Genomic DNA, 18,204 nt, shown 5'->3' on the forward strand with positions numbered 1-18,204 from the left:
AAAGAAATTATTCATCCGACTTATTTTGCTGTAGTAGAAATATCGATAGTGCTTAGATGGTCTTGTGATGGCTTGTGATCCATCACAAGTACCTTGATTACAACACGTCTGTATTCCATTCAAATCCCAACATTTCCCTTGAAAATCCCAGACATACTTACAGATCATTTCGATGCGAGTATTTCAGTGCAACCATTGCTTTCGGCGTTGTCCTGCCCTCGTTATGATCATGAGTACATTCATGGCAAACCAGGCCTGCCTTACGATCTGTACTCAGCTGGGAAAGAGCTTCAAGCTTCTTCGCATAGGCACCTAAAAATGTATCAATTTTTCGATTTTAAAAATATACTGTTATACGGTGGTCTAACTAAGGGAGTGGCGAAGGGCGGGGGGTAGAAGGCAGCAGCATGTCCAGCCTTTTATGGCGGGTGGTGGCATTATTAAAATACAGCATGGTTTGAAGGAAAGTAGTGGGAATTACTAGTCCCGAGGTGTAGGTCAGCTTGACTATTCGCGTCGGGAGGTAGTCAAGCTGACCTACACCGAGGGAACAGTAATTCAAACTACTCTCCAGAAATAAACCATGCTGGATTTGTTTTACAACACCTAATAAATATTTAGCAGCCTCACTGTCTCTTTAGTAGCCTCACTGCCTTGTCAATAACGGCCTAAGTTTGGCATCTTTACTCACAATTCAAGTTCTTCATCACAGTACAAAATATAGTCTGGTGCTAACACTCTACAGGGTGAGTAAAAAAAACCCTGAAACCCAAATGTCGGGACTATTGTTTTATTGAAGTACTGCATGTAGCACTTTCAAAATCTAGGACATGAAAGCCCAATTCATAAGCTTTCTTTTAGTACAAGAATCTTTCAAATCACTTATGTTCTTTTCAAGTTTAAACACAACCACCGTTTTAAAGTTCTGTCCACGGATCACAAAAAAGGTGTGCGTTCTTTTAGCAAAACGAAACAATTCACACACATCCCTATGTGATTTGTTTTGGTAAGTGATTTGAATGATTCTTGTACTAAAAGAAAGCTTATGATTTGGGCTTTTATATCCTATATTTTGAAAGTGCTACATGCAAAACTTCACTAAAACAATGGTCCCAACATTGGGTTTTGTTTTTATTTTACTCACTCTGTATAATGTGTTGTTACTGCAGTAGTAAAGAGGATTACAACAGACTGGTTTCGTAACGATTACATGCCATAGACTTCACTATGAGGCAGGTTCCAGAGGGAATTTTTGGTGCTACCAGAAAAAACTACCGCATGGCAGCGAGCTGGATACTCACCGGGATGACGTCACCTGGGCGGTTATCATTTTTACTTCCCGGACGTGCATGGAATCAGCCAATGACACGCTCCAATTTGATCATGAATATTTATGAGGTGTAGTAATAATACCTAACTGTATCAACGTCTTGACCCGTCTAAAAGATAAATGTAAGACAAGTTTTGTGAAATTGGCCCTAGCCCCCCCAAAAAACACAATAATTGCACCGACTCACTTTTATCGTACAAATTGGCACTGGTTGGCCCTCTGTGCATCGGCTGGCCGGGCAGGTTGGTCGGCTGCGTTCTGTACTGCGTCGGGATAAACTGGTACTTGTTTGTGGCTACCGGCTTACTGGCCGGGAAGTCGGGTTCGTACTGGATGGCGGTGACGCCTTGCTGTATGGGGAACGCTCCCGGGTAGCTGGCGAGCTTGGCCAGATTCTTCTTAAGTGTGGGTCTGGAATTGGGTAGAAATTGATTCAAGATTGTGTTGCGTTTCAATCATAAACAATTGATCAATTTAAAAAACACATTGCTTAATACTTTTATCATTTAAATTACTAACAATTTAATTTGCTTAATTACCGGTAATGTCATTAAAACAGAAAAGGAAAGCATTCAACGAAATGAGCTGAAACATTACCAAAAATACAAAGATCTTTTAGCAGAGAATTTTACAAGGTACATGTATTCAAAGGTATTTGTTTGTTTGAGAGTCAGGGTGGCTTAAGTTGATAAATCATCTTTTTTTTTTTTTTTCTTTTTACCTTTTTTGTTTAATTTTTCAACCTTACCAAAAGGGAAATGAACCACAAATACTATAACACCAAAAAAAAAAAATACAAAATTGTGAGACGCTCTGGCAAAATGAGACAGAATGGGCAGAAGCCGTAGTGGAGAACAATGACAAAATTCAAAAGAAACAAAAAAAAACGAATGGAGGTCATTTTTTCTCAATTTTCAGATTTTTTTGTAAACTTTGATATGGCTACTACACATTATCTAAAGAAATAGTATAAAAATCGTGGAATCAAAGTGCTTTTAAGGAAATCAATTGGCATCTTTCATTTTCACAAATACAAAATTCGTAACAAAAGAAAGTATTTTGCTGTTTGGACATGTTGATTTATGCGAACTTTAAACAGCCATAACTTGTCAACGGAATGTCTGATTGAAGTGAAACGAACAGTATTGTACATGTAAGGAGAATTTTATTCTCTTTCCTAATCCCTGCAAACCCCCATTTTGCCCTCTGCTCAGTTCTGTCTCATTTTTCCAGAATGCCTCACAATTTATTTTTCAAACTTAAAGGGAATGTACAACTTTTGCTTTTGCTCCAAGTTTCAGAAATAAATAAATTTGGAGGATTAGTATGCTATAGCAAATATTGTTAAAATGACTTGTTTCACGTTTTGGGCTTGTAGATGCTGGAAAAGCCAAGAAAACCATTTATGTTGTTGTAGTCTGGTTCCCTGACCCCACTTAAGATGAAACGGAGAATTTATAGACTTTGGGGAATCGTAAGGTCAGAGAATCAGTCTAGCAGGCTTGTACCCCTTCACAAGTGTGTAATCAATTGCAAAGTGTTTTTGCAGTTTTTGCAGCAAAGAGTTTGCAAGCAGTTTTTTGAAAGAAAAAAACAGTTTTCTCCAACGCTGGTTGGCCGACCAGTGTTGGAAAAATACAACTTTTCTTTAAAATGTCAGCACACCAGGAGCCACGATTTTACAGGATGCTTTAGACTGTCATTCCCTAACAATCCAGTAAGGTATTCTGTGATAATTTGATAATTTCGTTTTGTGATGTTTGCAAATGTTGTATCTTCCCTTTTAAGATTAAAAAAACCCCATTATTTTGTGAATAAGTCCTGTTTAAGAAGCAAGGATACATAGTTTCCATTGTACCTGTGACTACTGATGATGGAGTTAGCTCGTTGGTAGAAAGATGAATAATCAGCGAGGGCGCTACGAAACGGGATAGCGTTATCTGCTAAGGCAGTCCTGGAGTAGTAAGCATTAAGCACATGATGGGGAGTGGGTTAAGCATCAATGAGGAATGACAGACTAGCAAGCGATAATAGCATGCAAGCACAGCACACCACTAAAGTAGTAATTCACAAGCCAATTCACAAACGGTCACAAGAATATCACAAGCCAACTCACAAACGGTCATAAGAAAAAGACAAGTCAATTCACGAATGGTCACAAGAAAATCACAAGCCAATTCACGAACAGTCACACGTCAATCACAAGCCAATTCACAAACAGTCACAAGAAAATCACAAGCCAATTCACGAACAGTCACAAGAAAATCACAAGCCAATTCACAAACGATCACAAGTTAATTCACAAGCCAATTCACAAACGATCACAAGTAAATTCACAAGCCAATTCACAAATGGTCACAAGAAAATCACAAACCAATTCACAAACAGTCACAAGTGAATTCCCGAGCCAAATCTACAAACGGTCACATGTAAATCACAAGCCAATTCACAAACTGTCTCACGAAAATCACAAGCCAATTCACAAACGGTCACAAGAAAATCACAAGCCAATTTACAAGCAGTCACAAGTAAATTCAAGAGCCAATTCACAAACGGTCACACGTAAATCACAAGCCAATTCACAAACGGTCACAATCACAAGCCATCAACTTCACAAATGGTCACAAGCAAATCACAGGCCAATCCACAAGTCAAGTCACGAGAAAATCCTAAGCCAAAATGTTCACAAATGGACACAATCACAAGCCAATTCACAAGACTGGTCACAAGTAAATCACAAGGCCAATTTGCAAGACTGGTCATAAGTACCAGTAAATCACCAGTTAATTCACAAGCCTGGTAAACAAGTACATTGTAAACCACAAGCCAATTCACAAATGCTCACAATCACAAGGCAATTCACAAACGGTGAAAACTACAGGGTGAGTTAAACAAACAAACCCAAAAACAAATGTTGGGACCATTGTTTTAGGGAAGTTCTGCATGTAGCATTTTCAAAATCTAGGATATGAAAGCCCAATTCATAAGCTTTCTTTCAGTACAAGAATCATTCAAATCACTTATGGTACTTTTCAAGTTACGGAATTTTAAACACAACCACCGTTGTAAGGTTCTGTCCACGGATCACAAAAAAGTTCAGTGTTCTTTCAGCAAAACGAAAACAAATCACACAGGGATGTGTGTGAATTGTTTTCGTTTTGCTAAAAGAACGCACAATATTGTGATGGACTTGACTACAATTGTGTATGATTGTTACTCTAGCAACAAAAATACAAACTTGCTGGAAATGTGTTCCGGTACATCGTGACACTTTTAAGTTTGTATCCGGCCTAATCTAGGCACCAAAATCTCGTATTTATTTTTAAAAATCTGAAATCATGCACTGAGATACCATATCTTTTCTGTTCACAATATGAAGTATGTACCAATATGTATACATCCTCTTCAAATTCACATTATTTGCAAGGAGGGAAGGAGCCTTCTACTTATAAAATATTGATGCCAAAATGGATAAAAGTGCCCCCTTTCCCCCCCCCCAGGTCCAACCCCAACCGACTGCCAGTCATCAGCCATACTCAGCATGACGAAATAAGATGCAGAAACACCATGGAAGATTGTTTTAATTCACGGCAAACACATGGTTAGAAATTAGAATATTTCAACTTTTTTGACAAACAAAAGGCAAAATTTGTTTTTAAAGGACCACATTTGCCAACAGTGGTGACAGAGCACCTTTACTGTAAACAAAAGTAATCTCCAACGAGCAAAAAAAGATTTGGGTTTGTTGTAACAACACTGCATGCAACATGCCAGAATAGCAAAGCTGTGAAAGTTAATGCACTACCACACGCATGCTCAGGAGGGGGAGGGGCTTGAGGGTTCAAAGGGGGGGGGTGTAAACTATCTGCGAAGACACAACAAGCCAGTTGGGTATCTTGATAAAGTAGTCCAGGTCAAAACCCTGACCGAAGTTACGCGATGTTAAGCGACCGCCCATTCTGCTAGTAGTTAATGCATGAACACTGTGCGCCCTTCTCCTTGCGCGTTCATGCTCCTTGGATGAGCGCTCGATTATCCCGAATGACCCATGACCCATATCATTGTGCGTATGCCCGGTTGAAATACCGTACTGGCTTTGTAGCGACGAATTAAATTCAAAACTGTCCAATTTTGGGAATGATTGAACTATTAAGCCATACCTGGTCTGAGTTATCCAACTAGCAGGAGGAGCTGTGCTGACCTTTGACACATCACCTCCATCCCAGGGGAAGATATCAGGAATGTGTGACTCAGTTGCAGTGAATCCTTCTGGGTGAAGAGGTTGCAATGAGGTGTCTCCTTGCGACGCTTTGGTTGAGGTTCGTCTCTTCTCTTTGGAGGGTTTCTTGTCCGACTTTACCGTTGTCATGGTCGTTGCTTCTGAAGACGACGATGATTTCTTGGACGTCCCACTGCCAGATCTCGAGTCCCTGTACACGATCTGACCGTTCGCTAGTAACGTAAACTCCTTGCCGGAGGTTGCGATTTCTCTCGACGGTGGCACCCCGTCTAACTTCAAATCACGCTTTGCGACGTGTGAGTTTGAGCCCACGCTGCTACTCAATCGCGGATCCCACGTCACGCTTGTCGGTGTCCGTTGTAAGCCGTCCTTCCCCGGCCCAACAGCTCGGTGGGAATTCAGAGACGTTTTACGTGTGGTGGTGCTTTTCAAGCTGCGTAGAAGTCGATCCAGCTTAAAAGCCACTGGGTCCGATTCCTGGTCGCCGTGGTGACCAGCGGCATGGCGTTTTGTCTTAACATATTGCATTGTAGTCTTGGACGGTTTCTGTGCGCTTGCTTCCCTGCTGCTGTCGGCATATCTTTGGTTTGCGTTGGAATGATCGTTTGACTCTTTGGAGTTCACTTTGGCTTGACCCCTGACCTGAGGTTTGACCTCGTCAGAATTTGACCTCTCGGTTTTGGTCGATCGTTCATATTCATGTTCCATTTCAGTTGAGGTTTTCTTGATGCTCTCCCTGTGGCCTTTGTTGGAACTTTTGGAGGTATCCCTATCCAATCCCCTACTTGTTTCAGGTGAGGTTCTAGAATGACTACCTCCTGAGGTTCCCCTCTTGGACGAGGCGCCATCTTGAGGTTTCCTATGTCTACCGTGTGAGGTGCTTGAGGTTCTGTAACTGAGGTGATCAGCACCAGGCCATCGCTCCTCATCATCATCCTCCCCAGTCTCTGAGGACGAGGTTGAACTTCTCTCGCTGCTCCATTCAGCGAGGGGCTCCATTGTTGTTGAGGATTTACTTCCCTGCTTTTACAAAATAAAGTCAAAGAAATAAACCTCAAAGGAAAACGGACAGGGTTCACTTTTTGAGTTATTCTCTGAGGTAAAACTAAGAAAATGACTAATGCACAATCTTAATCTGCATCCTCAAGGATATCTTATCTATTAGACCTTTCAAAGCCAAGCCGTGGTTGCCAGACTATCCGCTCTGTTCACAAGTACCCCCTCACCGGCAAAGAAAGTACAGTTGGGGGTGACCGACTGACGCCATCTTGCCTGACTGCAATTCATTTGCCGCGAAGCGCGGCCACTGCGTGTGTACATGGTACAAATCCCCTGGTGTACATGCGTCACAAACAAGGAACGGTGCGCGCCAACCAGCGAAATGTCCCGCCCATGGGACGCCGTTGCTAGGTAAAAGGGCGTCCTCTTTCGTCGGCGCACGGAGCCCATTGTGCATTTCCGACATTTCCGACATTAATCAGGGCTGTGATTGGTGAAAAAAACACTGGGCAGGGTTTAATTGATCGGGCTATTCTTCAAGGAATTAAAAAAGATTTTTTACAATCAATAACTCACCCGCTTCTCCAAACCACCGGCAGATTGTTTTTGCCTGGAGTGGGTTTTGGCGTGATAGCTATCATCACTGAATCCTGCAGGCAGAAATCAATACGCAAGTTCAATTTGTATCAAATGAACATGCTTAATTTGAATCCTTACAAATGCATCATTTGTGATGCGATCAAGCTACATGAGTCGTTTGTCGACCCTAATCAACATTTTTTTATTAAAGATTTGAAGAGAGCACAATCTCAGCATTACTGCTGTGAAAACTGCATGGTGATACTATCTTTAGTTCAAAAATTATGGAAGTCGGGACACCAAGAGATGTGATGAAGTGATGTGATGAAGTGGCCCTATTTTGGCCTGTATCTCCAAATAAAAATTCCTGACAACCGACTCATTTAGCTTGATCGCATCACATTTGGAGAACATAATTCCCTTCATTTTAGCATCTAAAATTACTTAAAACTTCAGGAAATCCATCAATGCCAAGTCTCTTTATTTATGTTTAAGGTGATAAGTTTTCTCTGAAAAAATTTAACAGTATAAAAAACAAATTCACTGTTACAGTGCTCCAAAAATGTTTGTAGGCAATAAGAACTAACTCTAAGAACGAAGCGCTTTACATTATTATCACCCCTGATCATTGGGCCAATGAAACATTATTGAGTGGGAAATTCACTGAAACCTGACCAAAAAACAACTGATGGAGCCTTACCAAATTCAAGATGTCAAAACTTAATGTCTTGAAGAGTACTGAGCCCCTCAACTTCCCCCTGTTTAGAAATGTTCTGTAGGCTGAGGACCTTTATGAAGTTAAAGACATCTTTCTAGTTAACGTGGCTTATGACTGCAATTTCCGCAAGTTAAAAAAAAATGTTGTACCTGATGAGGGGCGAGATGACGATCGTAGACTAGGAGGCTCAGTGTAGGTTGGAGATATGGGTTGCTTCAGATGTCGCTGCTACAAACACACACAAAAATAGATGCATTTGTTTATGGTGTAAATCGAGATCTGATACACCGTACCCTCTGGAGACATGTGTACAATAGGGAACAAAAGATTGTATACGTCTCCACAGGGCAATTTCTATAGATGAATACGTCTCCACAAGGTTTTCACGAAAAAGATATATGGATTTTACTCAAAAAGTAGGAATTTCCAAGGTGTGTTGATATGTCGCAAATGGAAGAGTTCTAGAAAAGGGATATTAAATCCAAATTTCAGCCAAGGAAATTAATTCTGGTGAAAATAAGAGCATGTTTAAACTACACTTTCAAACTTGAAAACTTTAGTACACGAGAACAAAGGAATGTCTCCACAAGGGTACAAATTCCAGTATGTGAGGACACACACGTGCAACATCATCGGTGAATCAAGGACAGTGAACCAAATCGAGGACGACCTTGATTAGAAAACGTGTACAAAACCAATGAGAGCTGTTGCGAAAAAGTTAGAGTACAAACAAAGGAAAAGGGAAGAGGAACAAAAGAAAATCCTTGTTTTACACATTAAACAAATGTGTATGTACATGTTTTACATGTACAAACTAACAATTCAAACAATTATTTCTAAAAGAGAGTAAAGGAGCCAATGTAATAACTAAGATCTGATGCACAAGTACAAACAAATATTTTGAACGACACAAGGCAAGCCTAGTAAAGCTGGTTCCAGAGTGCACACAATTCTATTTAATTCAGGCGATTCACAATGCAGTGCGTCACCAAGAGTTTGCCATGGAGAGTTCATTTTTCCCAGTGCATTGTGGGAGATGGTCGACAAATTTGCAGCGCGGGACATTTGAAATTGTTAGTTTTTCCAGCCAGAAAGTTTGTAAAAGTATGATTCGAATATAATGTTTGCCCTTTTCTTTTCTTTTTATCAATATGGAGTTTTTTGTAAGGCGGCAGAACGCTATGCCCCAATCTATGACAAATTAGCTGAAGTTTTCTACTGACACTCATTCAAATGGGCCATGTTTTGTTGACCGTAATCTTGAAAAATGAACTCTCCATGGCAAACTCTTGGTGGCGCACTGCATTGTGAATCGCCCGAATTGATCCAGAATAGCTAAAAAGTTGTTAGAATTATTAGCTGTAGTGGTAACGTGATGGAAATGAAAAATCCACTTCTGCAAACAAAACTCCACTTTATACAAATGAGTGCTCTTACCCAGAATACATAAGACTGAGTCAATGACTGTTTCCTCTGATGGCAGCATTACAACAAATCAAAGAAAAAAATGTTTCAAAATATCTTCTGGATGTAAGTATGCACGAACAAACTGTTACCACACACCTACATGTAGATCTAATTCAGTTGCTGGTATGTACACAAATTTGTGGGCTAAAAAGGTCGGAAAAAGAATATAAGAAAAATATTCTGGTGATCATATAGCTCTTTATATTAAAGTCTCAAAGTGCTACAGAGTTATTCATAAGATGGAATTTTGCGTCGGGGTGATGTAAATCAAATTAGGTTTTGCTCTTCATCGACGTATGCTACGGACTTATTACCCCTGTTCATCAGGTCATGAGACCACTTTTCTGCAGCAGCTCGAGATCAGCGCATTTTGGTCTCTACCCTCAAAGGTAACCAATTAATCTAATGGATGGAGATAGGCAATTGTAGTAAAGTGTCTTACCCAAGAACACAAGCAACAGTTCAAGGTTTGAACCCATGTATCATCACTCCTTAGTCCAACACCACGACCATTGGACAACAAATACATGCACAAAAATACTTGCACTTTCCTGTGGCAAGTTAACCAATATCTTCTCATGGGATTTTTTTGGTAAGGCATAAATAGTAATTCTGAATAAAATAAAAAGCAAACAAATTTCCTATATATAGACATAAATTTACACTGTACCTTGGCCGACCTCTTCCGACCATGTCTTGAATGGGCCCTGGAGCTTTTGTCTTTACTTTTTCCTAAAAAAACCACATCAAGAACTCAATAAAACAGTGCTCAGCACCTTCATTCAAATTGTGCCAGGGATAGAAATGAATAAATACATAAATACTTGGTTTAATTAACAAGTTAATCATAAACACCTAGGACAGTTTACCTATTCCTATTGGTCGAGAATTTTTCATGTGGGTGGTTTGTAACTGCCGTTTAAACACTGCTTGGTGTTTAAAGCCAGAGTCCATCATTTGCAGCTAACCGAAAAGTAACTGGCGTCATTATTGTAAAAAAAACATTTTTGGTTGAAAGATAGTAAGGGGACTAAACTCCCTGTGAAATTAATCTGGCAAGCTGTCATTTTGAAGAAATCAACAAAAGAAGGCCTTTCCAATGGTGCTTCTTAAGACGCACCGTAGGAAATTCAAAGTAGTAGTTCATTCTGTTATTCGGCGAAACGCGCGCCAGCATTTGCACAACGCACACGCGTGCACGGTTGCTATAATTCGTCGGATCAGTGCGTGACATCGCGTAACTGCAATTGGCTCAGTGAGAACGTGTATGGGACGCTGAATTCAGGCCCAATTGAAAACATGATTCAGCAACTTTTGATTTGAAATCGAGATCCTAGAATGCTATTTTTCTTGGAATATACAGCTGAAGCTGAGCTGAAAGTTTGTCAGGTTAGTTGTTTAGTACCCTTTTTTAAATTTGAGCACTTTTGTTGCTTCAAACGAACAAAATGCACAAATTACAAATGATGGACTATATCTTTAAGTGGTGATGTTTAAAACCGGTCACCAGACCACGCACTCCACGCGTAAACATGGGCGTCGCCAGGATTTTTTCTAGAGGGGGGCAAAAAAATGTTTTTGCCAAAAAATGCTTGTATTTCTCAACACATTCTCGATTTATCAGTTTTAGAGGGGGGCAAGGACATTTTGCCCCCCCCCCAACTCATTAAATTTACACCACTTTGTCTTCGCGCCTCTTTTTCTTTTTTTTTCTTCCTTTTTTTTTTTCTTTTCTTTTTTTGCTTTTCCGGGGGGGGGGGGGGGGGGGGGCAAGTGCCCCCCTTGCCCCCCCCTCGCTACGCCCATGCGCGCAAAGTAGCGCTGCGCATACCAGCTACATCAGGGCAGCGTTTTGGCGCAGTGACCGTAAACATGTTTCTGGTTCGGGACTATTTTGGTGCTTCGGTTATACTGAAATCATATCATTGTTCCGACGAAGGTTAAACCGAGACTTGCGATCGGTTCACTTACTTTTCAAGATGAAGGAAACAAGTTTGAGCAAACAACGTTACTTTGTTTCCACAAAAGGGATTTAAACAGTGGGATTGTACAGTCGGCTGGGTAAAGTTGATACATAACAATTACTCTGCCTAGGGAAAATACTGGAAAAGTATTAAACTGCCCGACTTTTGCTTGCAAATCGCGTAAAATTGACATCGGTTACAAAGTGACATCACGAAAAAAATGTCCGTCAGGTGTTTTCGCGGTGCACTGGAAACATGTTTCACGTCATGACTGTGACGTCAGAAACATGTTCCAGGTCAAGGGATGCCAAAACCCGGCCCTGGATGCTTGAGATGAAACTGATATGATCTCCATATGAGGAAATGTGGCATACCGCGTGTGCCGCACGCCCCATAGAAATGGGCCAAACATGGAGTAAAACTGCACACCAAAATCGTTCAAAGTTTGTCAACTTATCCCATTTTTATGGTTTTTACTAAACAGATAGTTATGAATGGGAATAACAGTGTAATGGAGTAGTTATAAACGTGATGTTTGAAACCAGCTAAGGGCCTGATCGCCGATAATAGTCTTCGCCTTCGGTTCGGGCCATTATTGGCAGTCAGGCCCCTCACCAGTTTCAAACCATGCTTGCACAACTCCTCCATCACACTATTCTCCCCTTTAACACAAAACTAGAATTTTAGTTTCAGCATTAAATAAGGCCAAAAAAAAGGCTTTGGTTTCTGGTATGGAGCTTGCCCCAAAAGTGGTGCGGCGACGCGGCTTTTTTTTTTTACCGGTTTTTTCTTCTTCAAATGTCGGCTGATGACTGCAAATGGTGCCTGACTAAATTTAGTGCAAATATATGGGAGTCCAGAGAGGCCACATAAAGCTTATACTCGATCGTAACCCCATCTAAAAACATGTTAAAATTGTGCAGCAGCAGGATTCCAGTCAAACCAGTGAGTTTGGCGGTTTTGAGACATCATCTTGCGTTGAATTTTGCCGACGCGCATGGCTACGGCGACGCGCGCATACCAGAAACAGGAGACTTTTTTGGGGGCCCAAAGCAATGTTTAAAGTTCAGTTAATTCTGCGTACCAGGTGTTTCCTCTGTCATTCTGACTGGATGAGAGAAGAAAATAGGAGCTGTCGATTGCACATTATCTGGAAGCAAACAAAAATTGAAATGGAAAAATCAATAACCTTACTACTCCATGGATTGTTTTTTGGTTTTTTTGCTCAAGAGCCAAATTACTAAATACTAAACACAGCAAAAAATGAAAGTCCACACTCATTGGAGGGGTCATCATTTTTAATCTGATCATCTAAAGCCGGCCTCAGGTCTACCCGCTATTTGCTTGCGCCACTACGGAACCATCGGCATCACGCAGAAAAATAATGCTCAGGTCACAAAACTGAGAAATCGTGTGATGGTCACAGAACACGTCGCAGAAGTTGAATTTTTCTACTCTTGCGAATGGTGATTTTTTGAGCGCCAACTGATTGTTTTAATATCGTCGCAGTTACACTCAGGTCGCACAAAATCGGCGACTGAGTTGTTCCCGACGGTTGTAGCTCAGACGCAGCTTGATTCTAAAAAGTCAGTCGCCAACTGATCTGTGTCGTTGCAAGGTCGACCCGAGGCCGGCTCTAAGATGACGTCGTTTAAATAGACCTTTGGGGAATGTTGATACCCTGTTTTGATACCCTGTTTGCTTCCAAAGGCTGTAAATTGTCCAATATTGACATCGGTTTATGAAAACTGATGCAGTTTGAAAAGTTGAACAACGACATCGACAAATTTAATAGGAAACCACCTACATTAGGCTGGATACCTCCGTTGGTAGAGCGCCAGTACAGTACTACGGAGGACGCAGGTTCAAACCCTGCTCCAGCCAATTATAGTTTACTGATACAGACCAAAAGCACATTGACAATTCACCCAAGTGGAAAATGTGTTCTACCATAAATTCACAGAAGATTTTAATATGTTTCGCACTTGTGACCCAGACTTAAGGAAGACTTACATTCATCTTTGGGAGTTTTCTTTTTCGCTGCATCACTTTCACACTTCCCTTCACTTGTCACAGCTATAACCTGAAAAAAAAAAAAGAAAAAGGTAAATAATGACTTGTCCAATTTCAAGACTCTATTGGACGACATTTGTAATTAGAAATATTTTGATACCTTTTTGGAATCAGAAATATAAGAGGTATAAACTCTCCTGAAGACGGTCAGAGCATACTGACCGGAGCGTCGAGTTTATACCTCTGGTTCTTTTCAGAACCATTCTCTTAGTTGAAAAATTATTCACACATGGTGTTTCCGCAAACCTTTCGTTATTTAGTATCTCCACCATGCAAGCCTCAAATCTTACTCAAAAAAACAACAAACCGGAGTAGGGTTTTAACCTGCGACCTCCGGATTGCCGTTCCAGTGCTCTACCAACTGAGCTATCCAGCCCTATGTTGGCGGTTCCCCATTTTGTCAATGTCTTTGTGCAAGGGGCACCGGTCAGATGTCAAACCAGGAATTACGCCCAAAGTCATGATACTAGATACATCATTATGCTGCAAACCCGGGAAATAGCAAATGGGGAACGGGGATCACTCAAAAGGATACAGCTTTATAACACACTGTTCAAACACCTCAGAAGTGAAACTCATTACGTGCATTAGAATAAGTTGAAGCTTAGGACTGGATAACTCAGTAAGTAGAGCACCGGAACGGCAATCCAGAAGTCGCAGGTTCAAAACCAGTTCCAGTTAATTTATTTGTTCACTTTCAAAATTGTGTTATTCAATAACGATATCAACAAATGTTGTAGAAATTAGTGAAATCTAGCCAAATTGATATGCTGGGAATGACTTACAGTGAATTTATACTCTGTGTTTGGGGTGAGGCGGTGCGCTGTATAGCTGAGCTCCGTGCCGGAGTAGATAACCTTCCCGTTCTGAGTCAACTCAAATCGATGAAGTCGACCTAGAGGGAACTCTGGAGGCGTCCAAGTCACGTGGATCTCACTACGACCTCGGACGGTCAGGCTTGGCTTGCCAGGAGCATGCTTGCCTACAAGAAGAAAGCTTACTTAGATTAAAAATCGTACTGGTACTAAACACCCTGTGAAATTATTCCATCTGACTTGCTGTCATTTAGAAGAAATCAAGAAATGTACCGTAATTTTCGGAATATAAGCCGCGCGGCGTATAAGCCGCAGCACGCAAAAATCTGCAAATTAAGATTTGAAGTCGGCGTATTAGCCGCACCGGCGTATAAGCCGCACCGGCGTATAAGCCGCACCGACCGCTGCGGATTCAATTTTGTAAGGCCTCCAAATTCTAGTCAAAATGCTCTGAACCAGTTCCATTTACACTACAGAAGCTATTCAAAGGGCCACAAAAGTTATATCAAACCATTTACAATCGATACTGTTACAAACAAATATGGGAATTGATGAGAAATAAACACCGGGAACTGCTGCCGGCTGCCCCGTCATAGCCCGGCAGCCTGCGCCACGCACGCCGGTGAGAGAGTATGAAACCCACCGTGTGTTGTCTGACTGGAGCGCTACAAATCTTGCTTTGTGGCAACAGATGCTGATTTGTTTTGTCCTAAGAATAAACAGGTCCGTTTTTACCTCAAAACTTATCAAATTGTTGCGATTACTAACGAGTAGTTGCGATAAAAATTCAAGTTTCGATCGTAACTTTCTTCGGAAATAGTCAAAACGAAGCGGACATTTTAATAGACGAATCCATTAATTTTGTAAGGGGTGATTTAGTCCCTCTTTTGAGTTTTACATCGTTTCTTGAATACATTTCAAGAAAACAAAATATATTGTGACGTTGAACAACTGATTATGTAATAAAAAAATGTTTCAAACGCCATAACAATTTTAGTCGTCTTTTTTCTTCTTTTTTTAACAGCGGAAATATTGGTAATTATTGTTCACAAGAAAGAACACCCCTTTATTACCACAAATGGTGTGGTCCGCTGGGGGGAAAGCATGCTGCATATCGCTGCTGCACTGTACCAGTATCACGTACGGCTGGTCGCAAGTGTCGAAGACAACTTTCATCCCCGTACTTTTTACCGCTCGGTACCTTTACGTGAGACGTGGTTTCGGTTTGTTAATGACTTTCTTAATTTATAATTCATTTCAGCAACACATCTCTTCTTGTACCAGTACATTAAATACACATGTGAATCTTATTTTTATTCTTCAAGGCTCGGCGTATAAGCCGCCCTGTGTATAAGCCGCAGTAAACATTTTCATGGGCAAATTCAACGTATAAGCCGCGGCTTATATTCCGAAAATTACGGTAGGTGATTTCCAACAATCAGTCAATTGACTGATTTTTGGAATGAAAGAGTGCTATTGACGAAATTGTGTTTCGTGATCAAAAGGTTGTACATGGTTTTCACTGTTTTCTCGAAAAATGTTATATCCACTGAGCTGAAACTTCCACAGGTTACGTTTTGAACATTCTTGTTTGAATTTATAGCGGTGTTATTACTGCCTTCAAAGGTATGCAGGACCGTTACATTTTAAGCATTTTTGTGTGTGTGACGAAGCAACAAACTTGCTCAAAAACTCAAGTAGGGTGCCCAACAACTAACCTGTTGCAGTTTTAGGTAGAGGCTACATTTTCTTCTTTGCTAATGCATGTAAAAAGTGTGCCTGCGGGCACATTTTTTTCAAAAATCACCTTCAATGATTGTTTTCTTTTGAACGATACCATTTCAGGTGGAATAATTTCACAGGGTATTTGGTACCATTCCCTATTTTCACTCTGAGCAAGGTTATTCTCAAAGAAGGGTGATTAACAACAAACTTGATAAACTTTTAGCTCAGTGAATGCTGTACATGTATATTCCGAGAAAACAATATTCTAGGATCTCGATTTCAATCCAAAAAGTTGCTGAGTCATGTTTTGAATTGTGCCTGAAATCAGCGTCCAGGACACGTTCTCATTCAGCCAATTGCAGATACGCCATGTCACGCACTGAACTAACGAATTATAGCAACGCGCACGCGTGTGCATCGTGTCAATGCTTGCACACACCTATTCACGACCTAAATTAAAAACAAACTACTAACGGAAATTTCCAAAAATGTGTCTTTAGACGCATCTTTGGAAAGGACCTTCTTTTATTGTTTTCTTCAAAATGACAGCAGGCCAGAAAGAATAATTTCACAGGGAATTTAGTGCCATTACCATCTTTAAACCAAGGATGCTTTTCAACAATAATTTGGTCAGTTACATTTTGAATAGCTGCAAATGATAGACTCTACCTTTAAATCGGTCGGTCCATTTCATGGTACTGTATAAAGTATGTGCAATAACCAATGTTCCTACATGCCTTTAATACAAAAGATTATCTTGTAAGAAACATGCATAGAACTTCCAACAATGTCATCTTCTTACAAAGAATCCAAACAAAGGAACAAATACTTGTCCACGGAGGGAGAACATCTCAGAGGAACTTTGGACTTCTCCTTCCCACTAGTTTCAGTCTAGAAATGTTAATTTGAAAATAAAACAATTTATTGAACTCACCCAGCTCTGTTGTGGTAGCTGTGATGGTGGCTTTAGGTCCTTTCCCTTTGTGATTGAAGGCACACACCTACAATCGGAAAACAAACGGGATGCTCCTGATCTCAACAATTATTACCAAATTTTCCTGGGTTAAAGTCGCTCTCCCCATGCCATTTTGCGAGATTTACCCTGAAATATGGATTTGCTTTTTAAATATGCTATGTTTGTAGCATTACAAAAGATATCCACTTTTGAATGAAACATAAATTGGTGTATGTTTCCAACCAGCAGTTGTCTGCCACAGAAACAGAAACATTAAATGAAAATATAGCCTGCGGTTAAACCACATGAACTGATGATGTATCCAGCACACAAACTGTTACCGTTCGATTGCAAAACCGAGCTAGTAGTGTCTGTTATCTGTTAGCTTCTGTACAAACGCCTGGTGTGGCTATCGCGTACAGCCTCATGGTGTATGTATGAGGATAGCTGCCAGAAACACCAGGGCGAACCCCTTCTCTTAGCGATAAGTGTTTGCTGGGTTCTATAGCGTGCATAACACAACACACTGGACCTACAGCTTTACGTCCCATCCGAAGGACGAAGCAATAATGGTTAAGTGCCTTGCTCAAGGGCACAAGTGTCCGGGCCCGGGCTCGAGCCCACGCCACTGTTGCCTCTGAAACACCGGAGCACGAGTCCAGTGTTCTTAACCGCTAGGCCATCTCACCCCCACTGTAGTAGCATTGAACCACAACACTTAATCTGAATTATGAGGTACTCACATGAAGGTCATAGGTCGTGCCGGGCGTCAGACCGCTCACAATGCTACTCAACTCTGTCGTTGTCTCCACTGGTTGTTTCCCGTTGTACACCACGTATCCCTTGAGGGCGCCGTTGTTGAATTCCGGGGGTGCCCAGCCTAGCTTGAGCTGGGATATCGTCACGGCCAGAATCCTCAAACCCTGCGGGGTGTCCGGCGGGGATTCCTCGGTGGTCGCTACGGCGACTTCGCTCAACGGGCTGTCGTCGCCTTCGGTGCTGAGCTGAAGTCGAAAGGAGTACTGCGTGTCGGCGCGGAGTCCCGTCACAAGATGGCTGAGAGATTTGCCGTCGTAAAGAATCTCAGAATCTGTACATTAAACAAGCAAAATAAAGAATGGTTCAAACTATTACAACAGTGTACAGGTTTATTAAAACCATTCTGTGGCAAACGTAAGGGTGACACCCCCGAGTGTTGTAGTACTCGTACTCATACTTGAGTACGAGTGCTCTATTTCAAAATAGCATTTGAAAGCTGAATATCCCAGGTTTAACATTATATAAGCATCATGAACATTTTTTCAATATTCCAAGGACACAGCAGCAGCATTTTGGGGGG

General features: G+C 41.1%; 1 protein-coding gene across 4 annotated transcripts in view; it reads right to left on the reverse strand.

Annotated features, from left to right (window-relative positions):
* LOC119720109 (fibronectin type III domain-containing protein 1-like) overlaps nucleotides 1–18,204 on the reverse strand; it is a 43,343-nt gene that overhangs the window by 584 nt on the left and 24,555 nt on the right. For 2 of the 4 annotated variants that reach the window (XM_038189654.1, XM_038189657.1), the window contains 13 exons: nucleotides 17,609–17,955; nucleotides 16,845–16,911; nucleotides 14,156–14,352; nucleotides 13,311–13,380; nucleotides 12,382–12,447; nucleotides 10,004–10,065; nucleotides 9,304–9,339; nucleotides 8,016–8,094; nucleotides 7,146–7,219; nucleotides 5,491–6,590; nucleotides 3,189–3,284; nucleotides 1,518–1,741; nucleotides 162–312 (listed from right to left, as the gene is read on the reverse strand). In XM_038189654.1, coding sequence (XP_038045582.1) covers nucleotides 162–312; nucleotides 1,518–1,741; nucleotides 3,189–3,284; nucleotides 5,491–6,590; nucleotides 7,146–7,219; nucleotides 8,016–8,094; nucleotides 9,304–9,339; nucleotides 10,004–10,065; nucleotides 12,382–12,447; nucleotides 13,311–13,380; nucleotides 14,156–14,352; nucleotides 16,845–16,911; nucleotides 17,609–17,955 — 2,569 coding nt within the window. The remainder of the gene's footprint in view (nucleotides 1–161; nucleotides 313–1,517; nucleotides 1,742–3,188; nucleotides 3,285–5,490; nucleotides 6,591–7,145; nucleotides 7,220–8,015; nucleotides 8,095–9,303; nucleotides 9,340–10,003; nucleotides 10,066–12,381; nucleotides 12,448–13,310; nucleotides 13,381–14,155; nucleotides 14,353–16,844; nucleotides 16,912–17,608; nucleotides 17,956–18,204) is intronic. The other 2 variants (XM_038189655.1, XM_038189656.1) reach the window with 2 other exon arrangements.

This window comes from Patiria miniata, unplaced genomic scaffold (assembly GCF_015706575.1).
Source record: "Patiria miniata isolate m_02_andy unplaced genomic scaffold, ASM1570657v1 HiC_scaffold_9, whole genome shotgun sequence".
Taxonomy (NCBI): Eukaryota; Metazoa; Echinodermata; class Asteroidea; order Valvatida; family Asterinidae; genus Patiria; species Patiria miniata.